Source organism: Dicentrarchus labrax, unplaced genomic scaffold (genome assembly GCF_905237075.1).
Source record: "Dicentrarchus labrax unplaced genomic scaffold, dlabrax2021, whole genome shotgun sequence".
In the NCBI taxonomy this organism is placed as follows: domain Eukaryota; kingdom Metazoa; phylum Chordata; class Actinopteri; family Moronidae; genus Dicentrarchus; species Dicentrarchus labrax.
Genome location: NW_026136723.1, coordinates 1,669,058 through 1,688,921, shown reverse-complemented (window position 1 = coordinate 1,688,921; position 19,864 = coordinate 1,669,058). Strand labels below are relative to the sequence as shown.

The window sequence follows — 19,864 nt, the reverse complement described above, 5'->3', positions numbered from 1 at the left end:
TGTTGTGAAGGTGCCACATGGAGCTTTGAAGCATCAGCGCTTTGGGGAAACACTCTGATCCCAGCTCTAGCAGAAGCCGTCATAAAGTCGATCACTTTACACGTATTTGTGTCTATAAACTGTCGCTGAGCTCCTCCTGCTTCATGTAGCGCCTCCACCTCCACTCCTGTGCTTTATGTCTTCATCACAACCGCCATCTTTAATTTCTGAATTGTTTTTCTCATCCACTCACCTTCAGTTGTCAAATGGTTTTGACCATCACGCTGCCCTCTGTCTGCATGGAATGGTACTGCAGGCCCAGGACACCCACCTCCACCCTCCATACTTCACCTACTCCTCCTCCTCCACCACCACCTCTCCCATCTCCTCGCCCTCCTATTCGTCCGTCTCTCCCACGTGGCCGTGGTCTCGCTCAGGCTCCGGCCAGTCAGGGGAGTTCCTGCCTCTCGGCAGCCCCACAGGGCTCGGAGTGATCCCGTCATCCAGAGTCCCGTCCTGGAAGGTTTGATTCTCCTTCTCCCCGATGTCCTCCTCCTCCTCCTCCTCCTCCTCCACTTCTTTTTATCCTTCTTTCATCTTCCACTCTTTTCCCCTTTTCTTTTGATTTGTTTCTGTCCTTTCATCCTTTGCCTGCAGTGTTTCTCTCCTTTTTTAAATTGTGTTTTCTTTCTTTGCTCACTTTGAAAACAAAAACTACAGGAATACATTTCATCAGTCTTTTCTTCATTCATACAGTCAGACCTTAAAACAACACTAACAACACTGCAGACACAAATCTCTCTCTCCCCCCGCTCTGTGTTAACACTGCTCTTCATTATTGGTTTCAATTTCAGAACTGATTAAAAACGTGTGGTCAGATTTTGGCTGCACTTCAGATTCAGGCAGCTGTGTGGTAAAAACAACTGACAGAAAATGAACTGAATCCTAATTTGACTACTGCGCCCAAAAAATCCCAAATATTTGCTGACAGCAGCTTCAAAATGCAAAAGTGTTCTTACTTTTGTTACGGATAGTGTTTGAAAATAAATACTTGTATATACACTAATACAGTATGAAATCCTAGAATCAAAATTGGGCAATACGGTACCAATTTGGGATATTTCTATAAAAGAAATGAATGTAATCATCTAAATAACTGATTAATCAGTAGTGAAACTCTTGGTTTTCCACACAACTTAAACTGTTTATTTAAAAAAATGTTACAATTAATGACAATTTCCCATCAAAGGTGACGAAACCAAACAGTCAAAAAGAATCTTTGATCTGTAAGTGAGAGAAAAGCAGCAGAGTGTAATGCTGCGTTGTTTGGATGATGTCTGTGTAGGACTGGGCCAAACCGGGCCCATATGACCAGTCAATGGTCAACACCCTGAAGAGGAGCAAGGACAGGAGAGACACTACAGATCCCAGCAGCCACCAGGGCGCTGACATCACCACACCAGGGGAGGAAACACATGGGGTTAAAGGAAGTCACCCTATGACCTCACACAAGGTCAGATTTTATATTTGGTTGATTTCAGTGCACGCTGACCACTGAAAGCCAGACAACATGGTCATGTGACTTACTGGCAGCGTTTAGTGTTGTTGTTAGTTAGTGTGTGTGTGTTGACCCCCACAGGAGGACAGGGACGCCCACGAGGAGTTGGCCAGAGCGCTGGCCCGAGGCCTCCAGCTGGACATCCACGGCTCCAGCAGAGACTCACTGCAGGGCTCCAGCGGCTACAGCAGCCAGACCAACACACCCTGCTGCTCCGAGGACACCATCCCCTCACAGGGTACACACACACACACACACACACACACACACACACACACAGGGTACACACACACACACACACACACACACACACACACACACACACACACACACACACACAGGGTACACACACAGGGTACACACACACACAGGGTACACACACACACACACACACACACACACACACACACACACACACACACACACAGGGTACACACACACACACACACACACAGGGTACACACACACACACACACACACAAGGGTACACACACACACACACACACACAGGGTACACACACATACACACACACACAGGGTACACACACATACACACACACAGGGTACACACACACACACACACACACACACAGGGTACACACAGGGTACACACACACACACACACAAGGGTACACACACACACACACACAGGGTACACACAGGGTACACACACACACACAGGGTACACATACACACACACACACACAGGGTACACATACACACACACACACACACAGGGTACACATACACACAGGGTACACACACACACAGGGTACACACACACACAGGGTACACATACACACAGGGTACACACACACACACACACACACACACACACACACACACACACACAGGGTGCTTATTCTATATATTTATAATATACTTTTACATAAAGATGCATGCTGGAAGAAAACTTTAAAAAAAGTTGTTTCCTGCATTAAAGTACACAGTTCAAACAAACAAAGAGCTAATGGAACCATGGCAAAGCATCAGGGAGAAGAAGACACACTCATCTGTGATCAATATCCACAGAAAATAATCTGCTCACAATTCCAAATAGACAGTTGTGCAGTTATTTTCTTCACTATTTGGGTTCATTTTAAAGTTTAACAGTTGTTCTGTACTCTTATTGTTATATATTGAATATAATACTTAATGAGGAGTTTACTCAATGATAGAAACGGGTTCTTTAAGGAAAAAATAAGAAGGCGCACTTTAGACTGTGATAAACTGGTCAGATTTCCTCTTATATTCTGTCTACACAGGAGGCATTCAGGGACAGTAATGAGTTTAGGTCCCCTGCGTTTTGGCAGCGCTCGGAGCCCAACACATAATCACTGTACTGACAGACACAAAACAGAAGAAAAGAATACAAATATGCTTCAAGTTGTTATGAGCCCCGTGTAGACAGCTGTATGGATTCAAATAAAAGCATATCGGTTCTGTCAGACACGAGGGACTGAAACGCCTCCTGTGTGATAAAACTGTTCTGTTCCCGACAGTATCCGACTGCGACTACTACTCTGTGGGGGCGGATCAGGAAGGCGAGCCGCAGCAGTCCTCAGACTTCGATAAATCCTCCACCATCCCCAGAAACAGCGACATCAGTCAGTCGTACCGCCGTATGTTCCAGTCCAAGCGTCCCGCCTCCACTGCTGGACTGCCCTCCAACCCCTCTGCCATAATCACCCCGGGAGTCGCCACCATCCGACGGACACCATCCTCCAAACCCAACCTGCGACGGCCCTCTGGGGGCCTTAGCTTGGGCCCCATCCCCATCAAGCCCCCCATGATCCCAGTCAAGACCCCCACTGTGCCTGAACATCCCGGTTTCCCCAGCAGGGCGGCGTCAGAGGACGGCAAAGCACAGCGAACCCCGCTCAGCCCACCGACCACCCCTTTGTCACCAGGCAGCAGCGGGCCATTATCACAGAGGGCCAGCACCTGGGAGACCCAGCACCAGGGCGAGGGGTCGGATCCTCCCACCCCACCACCGCAGCCCAGTGGCCGGGTGTCAGAGTGGGAGCGCCGGCCTCTCCCGGAGCTCCTGGAGGAAACAGAATATGGCGAGGTGGAGGACTTCCTGGTGGCTATCCGACGAGGCGTCAGGCTCAAGAGGGCGATGACCAACGACCGTTCGGCGCCAAGTATTCACTGAGACTAGAAGGGTTGGTTTGACTTGAGCCATTTTGCGTCCCTGGTTGAATTTCAGCCCAAAAAAGGGACACAAAATGGTTAAGCAAATGCAAACGGGAGCTATAGCGTCTAATGGACGCCGAGGATAGGAGGAAGTTGCCCGGAGTGTCTGAACAAGGATCAGTTTTTAAATTGTTTTAACAAAACTTTGAAGATATTTGATCGTGGTGCCAAAATTTAAATGAAGGTTTCTGAATTCAAAGAAATGTGGGCAGAAGGTAGAAGTTTCTTGTTTGGAAAGTGTTGAAGGAGAATCTAAATCCTGCCAGTAGACACATTTTTCTAGCTTGGGAAACTGACTGAAGCACTTCTCTCCTTTAACAAAAACAACCTGTGGCCTCTTGCAGGTTGCAACTATCAGTATCGCACTTGACTAATTCCAGTTGAGTTCCCCTCTGAGGATACTACTGGGAACGCCGATGCTGATCCGAGATCATTTCCCCCTGGGCAACTTTAGTATATATATATATATATATATATATATATATATATGTGTGTAAGAGAAAAGATGCGAAAGGACATCCTTGTCAAACAAGAGCGAGATGTACAAGGTCATTCTTGTAGCAGAAATTACTTAAATGAAACATTAAGTAAATGTTAATGCGTGTAGTATTGGGATTAAGAGACGGTAGATGACGTGGGGAAAAGTTCTGGAAGAGGTGAGAATGAACTGGAAGGGATGATTTTCGAAAGATCAAATCATTATTTGTATGTACATATTTATATTTTGATGTGTTTGTACGTTTTGTTTGTCATACGGTCCCTTTTACGCCCCTGTAGTCTCCCATTTCCACTAAAGGTGCCAAAAGCCTGTGTGCTGAATTTAACTTAAAAATATAATTTAATTGCTGGATTTTGTTTTCTGTAAAAACATAGCTAGGGTGTTTGATGATAGAGACAGACTGAAAGAACACAAACTGAACAAGTATTTGTATACGTAGGGTAGCATATTGAAGAGTGCCGTGTAACCATTCACAACTAAACCTTTAGTTGTTACAGTTATTAATACCACATACAGTAGATTGACCTGCATGTTCTCTTAAAGTTTGCCCCCCAGTATAAACAAATCATTCTGGCTTTATAAAACAAGTTAAGCCCATAATGTCCCAGCAGTGGATCAACGGTAGCGGGTCAGGAACTGCGGATGCCAACAACTTTGCTAGATTAAGTCTGCTGTATAAAACAATGTCCTGTCTTTGAGTCTTTAAACTGAAAATCGAAAGGTATTATAGGGAGTGTTTGATAGTGGGTCATTTTTGCTCTTTTTGTAATTTATTTTTTTTACAGCATTTATTTTCTTTAAATGGACTCAAAGATGGTGTTATAGCTGTTGTTAATTACTACAGACAGACGTGATCTGTGACTTCGTTGGCCTCCAGGTTCACCAGCCCCTCCGTCCTTTTGTTCAACTTTTCAACATGTTGCTAATCTACCAACTATATAGCGACTGTACACAGTGTGTTAGCGTACACCTCCAAGTCCATGGTAGTAATAGAGGTTGTTACTACAGGTTCCGTGTTACTACTTAGCTATAGTAATTGGAGTAATGTGGAATCGTGTATCGGTCCGTTGTAGTGAAGCCAGTGTGCTGATGGTGAGTTGTATTTAGTTGGCACAGATGTAAACGGTTGTGGACGAGTCAGAGCTTCAGTATTGGGACAGTGTTGCTGCAGACATCTGGATGGTTTTATTTTAATGTACTAAACATTCAGTGGTTCCAGAGTCTCGAATGCAAGCATTTGCTGCCGTTCCTTGTCTTGTATGAGCCTGAATATCTTTAGGTTTTAGACAAACAATCTCATATTCTCTAGACAGTGAGACAATAAGTGGCAGATTAATTGATGATGAGCATATTTTTTAGTATTAACCCTACTACAATGACAACCAAGAGACTGCTAGTTCACTGTCCCAGTACGTAAATGGAAAATGACCCAGAGGCCACTATTAAAGTGTACATTTGGAAAAAGAGAACTGGTATCTGGTCTGGAAAATAGCTTGCTTTAGTCCTAATCTGTCTGTGCTTACTCGCCATCAAATACCAAATGTCCAGTATATAGAGCGTTTTTCAGTTGGTTTAAACACCTTCTGGCAGCCGTGTTGGAGGTCTTTAGCTCTCTAGCGGGATTTCAGCTGATTACATTCCTTAATATGCAATGTGGTCAACAGAATTCAAAGAACATTTCAAGGTTCATGTCATATTTCTGATAGCTAGCCAATTGTTATGTTAAATTCATAAATTGGACACAAGCTAATGTACAACTTTTGGTAGAAGCAAGAACAAATCTAATTTTCTATTTTTTTTGTTTGAGAATGTTACTGAATATTTCTACAGTCACTTAACAACAAGCTACTTAACAAATTTAAATAAATCTCTACTATGTAGTCAAAGATATTGTTCTTTTTTTTGTTAGCAGGCTCAATGTTTGGTAACACTTTATTGGGATAGTCCGCCTCGTGATAGATAAACATTTTATCTGTAGATGTTTGAGACATTATCTGTATAATATTTGTGACAATTGATGAAGATACTCTAACCAAAATGTTGTTTGTGCCACAACCTAACCAGACCTGAACCACAGTGGTGTTGGATCATAAACCAGTTCTAATAATAATAATAATAATAATAATAATAATAATAATAATAATAATAATAAGCAGCTGTTGAAGTAGGCGGACTATCCATATAAAGTATTACTCAGTATCTTGTTTAAAATCATCTAATTTGTCCTCAGCTAATGCAAAATTCAGACACTATCATTGTAGCAGAAGAACAAATCCAATTTATCAGAAAGTTTAACAGTCCAGAAGTTATTAAAGCTAACTTTAGAGAGCCACATCTCCACGATGTAGACAAAGACATTGCTAATTGTTAGCTAAATATCAAATATTTGGTTTAAATTTATCTAATTTGGCTACTAACTAATGTAAAATCAGAAGCTAGCGTTAGAACACATCCAATTTGTCTCAATTTGAATATTTCTGCAGACACTTTGCAGCAAGGTGTCTTCAGCTAGCAGAGAGCTAAATCTCTAATAGACCTCCATTATGGACCCAAACTGAAAATCCTCTTTTAGCTGTGGTTACAACAGAACACAAGCGTATCCCGCTGTGCACTGATATTCATGTACAACTGCAACAAATATATAAACCTGTAATAGCTTGTAATTTCTAAATGTGGAATAGCCCGATGAGCTAAAACTCTAAACGTGTTAGCGGGTAAATTAGCGTGACCAGCTGAAATAGACAGAACTTCCCTGTTGCTACTAAATACTTTAATAGAGTGTCATTAAAAAGTCAAATTATTTATGTATTTATTCATTTCAATGTTTTCATCCTTCTTATTTGTTATTATGTCTAAACTCCCAAATGTCCTGTTGAGCATATAAAACGTATTAACAAATATATTTAATATGCATGTTGTCTTTTTTTTTTTTAGTTGAACATAAGATTTAATAGTCTGCTTTTTTTCTACTGGAACTACTTCCCCCTCAGTTGGTCTGCCTCTACCGGACCAGAATGCATTTTCGATGCTGTCCGTCGTCTAATATTTCCCTACAGGGATCATTAATGTTTCATATTCTGTGTGACAGCAGTTTGACTCCCTGTATGATGACTGAAGCCTGTCTGTTTTATATCTGTTTTCACCCTGTTCATTCTCCAGTGCAGGTTAACGAATACAATCGTGTAGCTGATGCGATAACAAGCGTATGAAGCTGAATGTTCGAGCCTGTGAGGACTCAGTAACTGTGTGTGTTATCAAGATCTGAGTGACGCTAACACACACTGAGGATTGGACGAGTGATTATCAGAAAATCATTATAGTAAATATTACACAATACAAGAAGGTAAAATAATATCACTCTAGAGCCGAGTAAGATCAGAAATCAGCAGTCCTCAGTGTGTGTGGAGGCCATTTTTGTCTCTGAGCTGTAAGTAAGGTCAGCTGTCAGTGTGTCCCCGCACTTTAATGTTCAGTCTTTAATTTGAGACAAGTTGCCAAATTTCCTACAGTATGTGCTAAATGATGCCCTGCTTTTCTTTCTCTTACTTCTGAAATGGTTTCAGAATCTGCCTTTCACAGGTAAATATTACCCATCTTTACATAACACTTTACTCTAAAGTAAGGGAGTAAGTTTAAAGTAGGGAATATATCTCATTTGGAATGAATGTAGCCCTGATCCCGGACTCATACTACATACAGTATCATCTTCCTGGTTGGCCACATTATACATTTCACACTGAATGGTAGGTAAACTGATGGCAGCTGGATGCACAGTAACAAAAACATGATTTTATGACCAAAAAGTGTCTCATTCTGGTTTATATTTGTTAGTTTGCACCCTCCTGACATCATTCTTTTTCACATATTTCCGATCATCTCGTCAGATTGCATTTACAACCTCTTTAACGACTTTTATAAGCCACTGAGTGATTGAAATGTCCAAGTTTTTAAACACTGCCATTCACTACTGTCATACTGTACAGGATTTTATTACAGTTCTGGATCAGGGCGAGAATTAATTCTTTCATTTCTTACATTTCATTACCTACTTTTGCCACAGCGGAGCCAAGACAAATGTTATTAAAATCTGAGAGCCACAGAGAGTTTGGAGTATGATAGCAAAAAAAAAATATTTGAGAATAAGAGGAAGTGCAGTATTAATGCCCCAAAGATCCAAAAAATGTTAATTAAACATGTGCACATGATGCAATTCTCTAGTTAATTGCCCTTCTGATGAAGTTCTAATAAGGTTATTTTTTCCATTTGATCCTCTGTGTGTGTGCGTGTGCGTGTGTGTGTGGCGTGTGGGCCAAAAGGTTGGAAATTTAAATCAGACACCAGGGAAACCTGACTGAATAATCTGCTTTTGGAAGAACTTGCCCTGACCCTGATATTATATAAAATATATAATTATTTATCAATGCAACGGAGACAAACACATAGTCGAATATTCAGCACTAACTATATTAATGACTCATGCTCACATGACGTAAGTGATTAAGTGACTTTTTTTTGTAATTTCTAACTGATATACTAATAAAGTTTTATTTTTTTTTCAATTTGATTTTTTATCAAAAACAGCACATGAATGTAAAATTGTCAACTCAGACAGTGAAATTTCCCACCAGCCTTGAACACATCACAGTTAAAGCTAAGAGGACAGACGGACTTTCCATCTAACTTCAGTCATATTTGCTCCTGAACGTTTGAGTATTCTTGCTGAAAAAACAACCAGAACAACCATAAAACAGTTTTTAAGTGTATAAGAGGGGTACTTTAACTTCATTACCCAGAGGGTATCAGACTTCTCTATTAGTCCTGTCTGTGGTACTAGAAGTAATGGCAACCTGTTATTTTTATTTGTGGGCTGACGGGTTTCTTTACCTCCGGCTCCTGAGAATCCTGTACTTTATGTTTTTATGTTCCTGAATACTAACTGTCTCCTATTTTCTATGTATACCAGCTGTTTTGGCTAAATAATAAAATCGTAGCATACGATGTGCATCCGATGACTAACGACACCTGTGCTTTGTGTTTTCTTACCGTCTACGATACCACGGATATACATATATTACATCACAGTTTCATTTTCTCAGCTGTCACAAGAGTGAAGTAGGAAATATTTAGTCTGTGAGTTTAGGATTGGTAACATTGCTTACTGATCAACTTTGGTCCAATAGCTGAAAGAATGTTTTATTGTCCCTTAATAAAGTTATTTAATACTTAATATGACAAATATTTTCACTGTATTCTTTCTGTTATATTCTATATTAAAACCTGCTGTGAAGTGTATTATCCACTAAATGCATTTAAAGTTACTACTGGGAGTTTCTAACTGGTTATGAAAGAATCTCAGTTTAATACTGAAGCCTCTATATGTCTTACATAAACACACAAGACCACGAGGGAGAAGATTGGCTGTTCTGTGAAGTTATTTTCAACGTCAGCCACCAAGGCAGTGGAGGAGCCGCCAACACAAGATGAAAGTTCCTTGTAGGGACTTTAAGGAATCTAAAGTTTTCTCATTCTGCAGAATGGCTCCTTTCACAATCTTATTATAGACAATTAAAGAATGTTATATTGTAAGTATCACATTATAACAATAGTTTATTGTTGTTGTTTTTTGTCATAATAACGTGAAAATATCTCAATATAACAATATACTTTTATGTGATACTGATGCGTTTTAGTATAGTACTATAGTACATGCATCATATCATATAAACATATTTATTATTTTTTATGTAAAACATAACTAACTAAAGCGGTCAGATGAAAGTAATGGAGTAGAAGTAGCGCAGAATGGAAATACTTCAAACTGCACTTAAGAACAGTACTTGAGTGAATGCACTTACATCCCACCACTGTTCAGCACACAATCTGACCTTGGATCAGAACAACCTCAGCATTCCTCACTCAGGAGCGACTGGAGCTCTACTGCCTTGCTCATGGGCGCTTCAGCTGTCAGCGAGGAAGGAGACAAGACAAGAACAAATCTTCAGAGTGCAGCAGAGCCAGAGGTAAACACTCCCAAATTTATTATCTATTTTAAATTGCACATTATGTTGCAAAATGCATACTGCATAATCCTTCGACATCACTGGTTCTATAGTACATACATGTATCAGTGCGCAACAGCTGCTGCTGCTGTTTCCAGACTGTCCACAAGATGGCAGCACAACACAGACGTCTAGAGATTACATACTTTTGTTCATATGCTTCATATACTCTCATTTGTTTTCTTCAGATAATGAAATTATGCCAAATATCATCGAGAGTGGAGGGAAATAAAAACGTAAAAATCTGCACACCACACAAGCCAGAAGAAAACCAACATCCTCTTAGAAAAAATACACAAACATGAGATGATACAAAAACATACAAGTCGTCCACGGTAATAAACAGCATCCTGAAAACATATCATTTGTTATTACTTAATTAGTGAGAACTTTAAAGACATTATTCAAACAGATGGTGTATTGCTCTCCACGAGAAATCTCTCTTCTAATGAGACAAAAGGAAATTCCCTCGAGGCTTTTACAGTTAATCCAGTCACAAACTTAAATATCTTCTGAAGCCAAGTCCAAACACTCATTAAAATATTGTTTAAACAGTCAAACACCAGTCGGTCTGAACTCGGAGGTTTAGCTGTTTTTCCTAGCCTTTAATTCCCTTTGATTGGAGGACGTGGAAGGATCTGAGCTCAGTGTCCCCGTCCCTGTATAATGAACATTTATCATCATTTGCAGCAAATCTCACAATCTGTTAAAGAGCAGCAGGGTTTAAACCAGCTCAATCAATCTTTATTACAATGTTTTTTGGCAACTTTCTAACTTTTCAAGGCTTGGAAATAAGTTAGTTCTCCTTCCGTTGTATATTATGACCTTTGTAGAAAATAAAGTGTGGAAACCAGTTGTGATATCGGCGGATGTGTGACCCAGGGGCTGCATCAGAAATCACTCCCTCACTCTCTCTCCCCTTTCTAACAGACTCTCCACAGTGTCTCTGTGGTAGAAACGCACTGATAGCGTATAACATCAGAGCGGATACGTTTTTGCAGTTGCAGAGATTTGAAGATGACAAAAGGCACTAATATTTAGAGGTTCCTTTGAGTAAACATTTAATTATTGTAAACCTTTGTGTAACAATGTAACCTTACTTTATTATTTAAATATGAAGGTTAATTAACGGCAGCCATTCTCTCCTTATTCATTAGCTTGTTGTAGGTACAAATCCCTAATCCTGTTGATAAAAGGCAGTAAAGTCCATTTTCTCATTGGAGTCAAATAAAAGCGACATATTGCTGCTGTTAGCTGGAAGAAGTGCTATAAACACTTTCAGTTGCATTATGGGATTGTTTGAGAGCACTATAAAGTAGATAAATGTGAAGAACTCAGACTAGCACAGAAATGTTTAGCTAATTACTTTACAGAAACATTTAAATTTGTGTAACTGAAGCATTTCAAGCAAAAAACATAAAACAATTGTCCAGTTCCAGCTCCCAAAAAAATCTACTATATTACTATATTTCTACTATTTGATTTTAAATTGAACATCTTTGGGTTTGACCTGGTCAAAGTTGTGATGGACATTTCTTTGGACAATTTATAGAACAAACAATTGATAAATGAATCATAATTACCAACAGATTAGTCAGTAATGACAATAATTGTTGCAACCCTAATTTCTGACACTCAAATACGTAGTAAATAGGGAGTGATTCTGGATGCAGCCAGTGATTCAACAGGTGAAAAGGATCAACTGGATTCCCAATAATTACAAAGAAACACCTCGACTATGCTGAAAGCTGGAGTGTGAGAGAGGGAGAAAGAGAGAGAGTCACAGAGATCACTGAAAACTACTGAACTGAACTTGTCATGGCATAAACTGTTTAGGACTCCAGTCCCAACCATCTGGAGCTTCAAGTCTGATGAAACACGAGCTAAAAAACGAATTACACAGACGGCTGGATTTAAGTCAACTGTCTGTGAGAGAGAAAGCAGTGAAAAAGAGAAAAGAAGATGGTGCAGACAGAAAAACACAGAAAGAGCTTGGAAAGCAAACATCAGCGTAAAGTTTTCCAGATAGCGCCTCCTTCGTTCGTTCCCGTACTCAACATCTGAGGACATTCCAGCATATTAAAAACCATCTGATATGGAAATAAAGAGTCTGATTATAGAGCTACATCGGTTCTTCATGCAAAACACCTAAAATATTCCCACCGAGGTAGCAGTGACACTGTTCCTTTCCTTTGTATTTACACAGTTTTTTTTTTGGTAAAAGTTTAAAGATGCACAAGACCCTAACTGCCGGAGTGCAGAGACTGTATATTTGTCTCTGCTCAGTTTCAGCTGAAGTTACAAGAAACATTTGTTGTTTTGACCCACAATAGTGTTTAAATGTATAAAGTATCTGAAAAGACATTCAAGCTGAAATAGTGTTCCAACTGCGTGAACAGTTGGTGAGTACGTACGGTTTGAGTTTCTACTGTCAGGATGGGAAACAACCACCGCTCTCACCTGGAAGTTTCTATACTGCTGGTTGGTAAACAGTGAAATTGGATTTCTGGTCTCCTCTGTGGGAAAGAAGAGGATGTTTAATACCCTGCAGCAGAGGCTGACATTTACAAAGAGGAAGAATCCAAATCACAGCTGTTGTCTGACGGTGTTGAGACGGGTGAGCTCTTCCCATCCTGGGAGCTACTCAGGCAGCGTTCACAACAGGCATCTGTGCAGTCTCACAGCCTAAGATGGAAGTTCAAGACTGGTTTCAACTGGCAACCAAATCGCCTCATTTATAAGAATAATTTAGCCTCAACGCCATCGATTCCTCTAATTAACAACCGAGGTCTGAGCCGTAGCAGAAGATGTTTAAATGTGGCCAAATCTTTGAGAACTAGATGGTTGAAAACATGCAAAATACTGATTATAGGCAAGAGTGGCAAAAGCACCAGCAAGGTTATGCTTCAATTAGGGTTGTACCAACTATTTCCCCTCGTCTGGCCTGTAACGGGGGGCTGATAGCGATCCAGCTTATCAGATCGGTGCAGCTCTTCTATTTGCTGCAACATGTGTAATGAAAGGATTAAACTGTCTGTCAAACAAGTGGCTTCATTTCTGGGTCTGACAGAGCTCTGCTTGAAATCAAGAGTACTTATAGTTGTTGTGAACAGCCACACTTGAAGGCGGCTGTAATAGAGACGGAGGAGACGTGATATTGTTAAAACATGGAGTCTCTCCTGGAAGGCATTCTGATGAGGATGAGTATAGTAAGTACAGAGATGCTGGAAGTCCAGGATTAAATGAGTCTTGCTTAAAAGGTCCTGTGTGTAGCATTTAGGAGGATCTGTAAGCAGAAATGGGATTTAGTATTAATAGGTATGTTTTCATTAGTGTATAATCACCTGAATAGAAGACTTGTTGTGTTTTTGTTACATTAGTTTATAATTTGTTCTTGTCGCCGCAGCCTTACTTGGTCTGGTATGACCAATGGTGGCTAATTGTAGCTCATGTTAAAAAACTTAACATATATATTCATGGATATTAAAGCTTTATAGATTAACTTTACTTCATTATTAGTGTTTTAAACTCGATTTATTTTTCATCCATTTGTCAGGTTTTAGTTGTTCAGGGACCATCGGAGCAACTGTTGAGCTAACCCTGGCCACATTACACTGATGCACCTCAGTGTAGATTCAGGTGCATTGCTCCTTCTAAATGAACAATATTAATAGATTCTGCTGTGTAACTGACATGATTGAGTCAGTTTGCAAACTTTATTAACCGTTCCTTACTTGTGCTAACGGTAAATGACGTGTGGAAATGTCAGATAAACATCTCAATGATAAAACGAGAAGCAAACAGAATGATTGGATGATAAAATCATAACTGATGAGATTCCTCCTGCGCCCCATCCCTCGACAAAAATTTTAATGAGACCTCCAATTAAACTGACATATTGAATTAACAGACGGCGTGTCTTGATGGAGCAGACAGTGTGAAAATACCACCGCTCGGTGCTTCAGAGGAAGCGATGGAGCTAAATATCATCATCAGCCAGTGAAGTTTACACAGACGGCTGTAGAGGGTTTGGAGACTGAGGGAGTGTGAACGCTGCCTGAGCACGAGGACAGAGAAACATCCAAACGGCAAATACTTAGTTTTTGACATCAGCAGTATCCAGTCTGTAGGTGTCACTGTGTTGTGTAGCTGTAATAGCTTGTTAGGAAGAATGTGACGCTGTGTCACTGGAGGTTTCTGCTTCTTTCTCCTTATCGTCATCGTCGCCCAGAAAAAACAGCGGGAACATCCCCAGAATACAGCCGATGGACACTCCGATGGCTTTACCCTGCAGGAGGAGGAGAGGAAATCAAATCATTGTGTTCTGGGTAATAAAGCAACGGCTGCAGTCAGGTTGGGTAAGAGCAGCCTGTTAGGGTCCTGGATGGCGGTGATACAGAGGAGACACAAAACCTTCTGAAACATATTTTGGAATGATGCTGGAACGAGGGTTTTGGTGTGTTTTCTGAGGCTAAATGCATATTTCAGATGACACTGGGATAGTTTTAGCTCATGAGTTGCAGGTGCTGCATCCTTTTAAGCTGTTATATCCAGATCTGCTTTTCATACATTTGATGTTACAGCACTTTATGCAGGCTGCTGATAATGACCATCTCTGCTTCCTTTGATTGGATTCTCATTATTATACATTTTCTCTGATGTGCCTCCTCCAACAGCAGCTTCCTGCTGCAGTTTCCTGTAGTTTCATGCCTATGGAATATGGCTGAAGGCTGCTTGTTGTTAATGGTATGTGTTAACTGCTACTGGCACAGGATAAAACAAATGAAAGCACCCTGGTTGCCTAGAGGGCACCGACTACAAACTGCAACATCAGCTGGGGACCGATGTTGTCATTTGCCATCTCTCTCCTATTGGCTATATAATAAAAAGAAATGAAATGCTCAGAAAAGATTAAAATCTCACCATGTGAGAGCTGACCCTGGTCTGCCACATGTCCGCCTGTTTGGGCGTCAGATCGGGACCCTGCATCCCCAGTTTGGAAGCCAGAGCCTCCACATAACCTGCAAGACTACATGCACATGTGTGTTAATAGATTTTAGTGCTATATTAACAATCACTTACCATCCCATTGCGTATGCCTGTTTACTTTATCTAACTTTCCTAATCAAAAAATTATAACTTAACAAATGTATTCAGTTTGAATGTACAAAACAAACTGTAGCTCATAAGAATAAAAGGAAACACACCAAAATATACTAATAAGCATGTATGAGTAAACTACAGGAAGCAAAAAATACCAGACAAATAAACTTTCACTATTTCAATTTAAAAATGCAGCAAACACTGACTGTACCGTGAACTGTTCTAACCTTCACCTGTCTTCAATAGACTTCACACATCTTCCTCAAAATAAAAGCTGACCCCTCAGAATAAAACTGAAGCCTTAGAGACCGTTTATAAAGCTGCTTACCCGAGACCTGCCAAATCTGAAACCAGGTTCCCCAGAGCCGCCGCTGCAAAAACACAAAGAGGGAAACACTTTGATTTCTGCCTGTTTTCTGATGAAACCCACACAGTGACGGAGAGAAAATGCAACACATCTAATGAAGGATTTTATTGGTTTTTAAGTGTTCTAACAATAATTTGGAAATTGATTTACAGCACATTTTAATGACTTTTTTTAGGGTTTAGTTTGAAATTCAAGCACTCAAATTGGCACATTTTGGGGGAAATTTAAAATAATAATTAAAAGAGCCAAGGCTTCTCAGGTGATTTTCCGAATCGCAGAATCTCACAGGAACTTAAAGTTCAATACAGACTGAATCTAAACTCCTGTCAGACAATCTTTTGCAACCATCTGCTTTTGATCATTTTCATTTTCCTCTGAACCTCCGAAGGAAATCCACACTTAACTGGGACGGTTAAAATCTGACAGATAGAAGCTCACAGAGCTGTCAGCCACCATGCCAGTTTAATCCACTGGAGTCCCCCGACACCTTTCCGACGTTGGAGCTGGTGTCGGCTTGTATCCGACAAGTTCTGTAACTTTCACAGCCACTTCATGCACAGACTGACCAGGTGTGCGGAGATGAAGAAGTAAGCAGAGTTTGAACTTCTCTCTTGAGCTAATTTTTAACTTAATTACTTCCATCAATTTTCATGTGTACGACTGAATGAAACGCCAAGGATGCCTTCGAGGACAGATGGTCCAAAGTGTGCACTTCCTGTTTGAACAAGTCAACTTCAAAACGGCTTCTCACCTCTCACTGTTCCCCCCTTTTCTTGCCTTCAGACGTGGTTGGACGACATTATATGAACTAGTTCATTTCAAGCATACTGTCGCTATGTTGAGGAGCTCAGACATCCCAAATGAGCTTGGTGTAAAACTGCTGTGGGGCGAAATGATTCAGACATTTGCCGCTTCCCTTTAAAGGTTTTCTGAAAGCCACAGAATCTCCCAGGCTGAGCTGGAGGCCACTGGAGTGAAAGATCCCTGGGCTACCTTGGTTATCCCTGTGCCACTGCATCGTGGACTCGGATAAACGTTGGAAAACAGATGGATGGAGTTAAAATCCAACGAGACAAAAACTTGTTGTTGAGGCTGTAATCCATCTTTAGAGCCTTTGTCGTCCCTCCAACACGATAAGAAAACTTAAGAAACTCACCCACACATGAAAACCACAATGAATAAGTGAATATCCGGAAACCCTACAGTGCCAAGTGGCCCACATACATCTCTGTATATTCAAAAAGATGAAAAGCAGAGTCAAAACAATAGATCAAAGCAGCAAAATACAAGATGAGAGTCAGTAGGAGTGAGAGAAGGTGTGAAAGTTTTTCGCAGATCAAAGAGCACCTTTGGAAAACCACCAAGACACTAGTCAGCTTCTTTCTCCATCTGCCTTCATGCTTTTACTGTCAGCGAAAACAGCTTCATAACAATTTCAGTTAATGTACTCCATCAACAATACTTGGCAGCTATGAATAATTCACACATGGGTTGGATTTTCACAGTGGTTTGCTGACAGTGTGGTAGAAAATATATATGTGTTCATGGCCATTAAAACTGTAAAGGTGCTAAGGGTGTGTTTGTTTTGCCTTTAGCAGATCTCTAGAGGCATTAAAAGCGACGATGCTTGAAGCTGATGCTTGAATTTCCTGCGGGAACGAAAACTCCAGATGGACGCTTCAATCAGACTTTCCTTCAAAAGGAAAAACACTTATGTTGGAGATGGAGAAATGAGACAGCGATATAATCTTGCCTCATTTCACCAGCACCTCTGACACTGATTGTGTGTGACAGTGAAGGGCTGGGTGATCAAACAGGAGTCAGCAATAAAAGCTAGAAAAGGTCTCCACTCAAGTAAAAAAAATAAAAATATGGAATCAGTAATTAGCGGAGCTTCTGTGCAGGATGGATGATGATGAAACAAATATAAAGCACCGCCTGGATGGATAAAGGCGTCAGAGCAGAGCTATTGATCTAGAGCCCGTCTTCAGCCTCTGATTTGCACTTTGCAGAGGAAATTGGAGCCAAGTATCCATGGAAACGGAATAATCTAGTGGTGAACAGAAGAGGCGAGCTCCAGTGCCTTTATGGTTTTCACAACATAATAAAGACCCCAACTGAGACCCAGAGCAGCAGCCACGATGAGAGGAGGCAGTGTTGCAATAAACTGCAACAACATCCAGAACAACGGACGAGTTTAAAAAAGATATTTCGGTGCAATTTTATACAGATGGTGGCATCATATGAGCTATATGAGTAATAAAAGTCCTCCAGGTGATGGCTGATGGAAGAGGGGGCACAGCTTTCAGACACTAGAGAGGCTTCCAGCCTGAATAAAAGCACCTGTGAGGTTGAGTAAAGTTATCGACGACTCACCCCACTTGGTCCAATGACTCAGTAGTTGAACTGGGGAGCCAAAGGCAAGGCACGGGCCGCTGCACGTCATCCACAGCTCTCCTTTCCCACATAACCTCCTGCTTGTTTCTCTGTCTTATTATAAGGCTCCTTAAATAAAGGATTTAGAAATACTGACTTCATGGTTCTCGTTCCTAAAAGGTTAATCATAGTTTCCATCTGAGGTTTGGATTTAATCTGAGTTTTACATGATTCAGAATAAACTTTATTGGGTCTTTTTAAAGTTGTATTTCCATATTTGGATTAAGTTCAGTTTATATGATGTTGATGAATCCTCTTCATTAGACTTTTTTCAGGTAACAAGGTCTTTTATAAAGAACACCCTCATCACCTCCTTTGTGGCCGTATGAGAGAAACTAGCGTGAGTCCCAAATTATAACCAATGAATTCAGTTCAGTGTGGGTTGAAGGCTTTCCTTCAAATATTACTTCCTGGGAAGTCTGATCTTAAAACAAAGAACTGCAGATCATTAGTTAACATTTTTGATTAAAAATGATGAGATCATTTTTTAGTAAAACAGTTACCATTTTAGAAAAATGCCAACCATACAGAACTGTTGGATCTTAGCAGCTTTAAAATGTCTGAGTGGTTATTGTGGGTAGTGTTGAAATGAGGTCATTGCATACAATAGTGTTTAACATGCAAACACACACACGCTTATTTCTACAGGTTGTTCAAGAATCTGTTATGAAACAATTTCTTGGTATTCTTATTGTTTCCAATTCCAAAGGATGACGTTACCATCCAATAAATATTTGTAAGTAAATGTTTGAGCTTCAGCTTAAAAAATAAAGAAAATTAGAGTGTTGTCATTTTTGTAACAGCTGTAAAAACGGCACTTAATTTCATTATCCAGGAATCTCTTCATTAATCATTAGGACTATAAAATGCAATTAATTAAATTCCTAGCATAATTTCCGAGAGCTTAATAAGACGTCTTCACATTGCTCGTTTCGTCCAACGTACAGTCAAAAAATATGCAGTTTAAAATGAATGAACCAGAGAATGTCCAATAGTGAGTCCTCGCAGTGTCTCACCCTGCAGAACTGTGTAGTCTCTGCTTTAACTCACATCATTAGCATGCAACCACTTCCTTCTCTCCTCATTCGGCATTCTTAGTGTCCGGGATAAAGCTTGGTGGCTAAGACCACTGGGACTCGAAAGAGTACTCGAGTGAGAATCACTGGTGTTTCATCAATTAGCCCAAGTCACTTTGGGCTTTCAATAATATTCTTATGTACATATATTATCATATACTCAATTCACAATGTTATAAAGCAGCAATAAGAAGCAAATCATTGTATTTCAGAAGACGGGGCTCAATAAATGACTTCATGATTATCCAATAAAAGCTGTTGATGCTTAATTCTCTTTTGATGAACTGATCAATTCATTGTAAATTGAATTAGAGAATTAGCCAACAGGAGGAAAAAGTCAATTTAGAGCTCACTGTGACTCGACTACAGACTGCCTGCTACGATTCTTTGTGTTCTTACCAGCCATGGTGGAGATCCCCAGAGTGACTCCGATAGAGAGTTCAATCTGCGTTCCCTGGAGAAATAGAAGAGAATACGGTGAGATGTTCATCCAGACTCAGTGTTATAAGAGGAACAACCAGACAGAAGAAAATTCCATCTTTAATGAAAACTTGTCCAGATTCTATTTCACAAAATCCCTGTTTTTCT

The 19,864-nt window shown here is 40.3% G+C and overlaps 2 protein-coding genes across 4 annotated transcripts in view; one reads left to right on the top strand and one right to left on the bottom strand.

Annotated features, from left to right (window-relative positions):
• The window catches only part of LOC127358265 (protein MTSS 1), a 62,903-nt gene extending 53,649 nt beyond the window's left edge, over positions 1-9,254 (top strand). For 2 of the 3 annotated variants that reach the window (XM_051391250.1, XM_051391251.1), the window contains 3 exons: positions 1,325-1,492; positions 1,619-1,775; positions 3,040-9,254. In XM_051391250.1, the coding sequence (XP_051247210.1) occupies positions 1,325-1,492; positions 1,619-1,775; positions 3,040-3,695 (981 nt within the window). In that variant the 3' untranslated portion in view covers positions 3,696-9,254. Of the gene's footprint in view, positions 1-238; positions 503-1,324; positions 1,493-1,618; positions 1,776-3,039 lie in introns of all 3 variants that reach the window. The other variant, XM_051391249.1, reaches the window with a different exon arrangement.
• Positions 7,151-19,864, bottom strand: part of tmem65 (transmembrane protein 65) — a 35,977-nt gene continuing 23,263 nt past the window's right edge. The window contains exons 4-7 of the mRNA XM_051391256.1: positions 19,676-19,730; positions 15,726-15,768; positions 15,218-15,323; positions 7,151-14,582 (exon numbers count right to left, since the gene is read on the bottom strand). Coding sequence (XP_051247216.1) covers positions 14,457-14,582; positions 15,218-15,323; positions 15,726-15,768; positions 19,676-19,730 — 330 coding nt within the window. The 3' untranslated portion in view covers positions 7,151-14,456. The remainder of the gene's footprint in view (positions 14,583-15,217; positions 15,324-15,725; positions 15,769-19,675; positions 19,731-19,864) is intronic.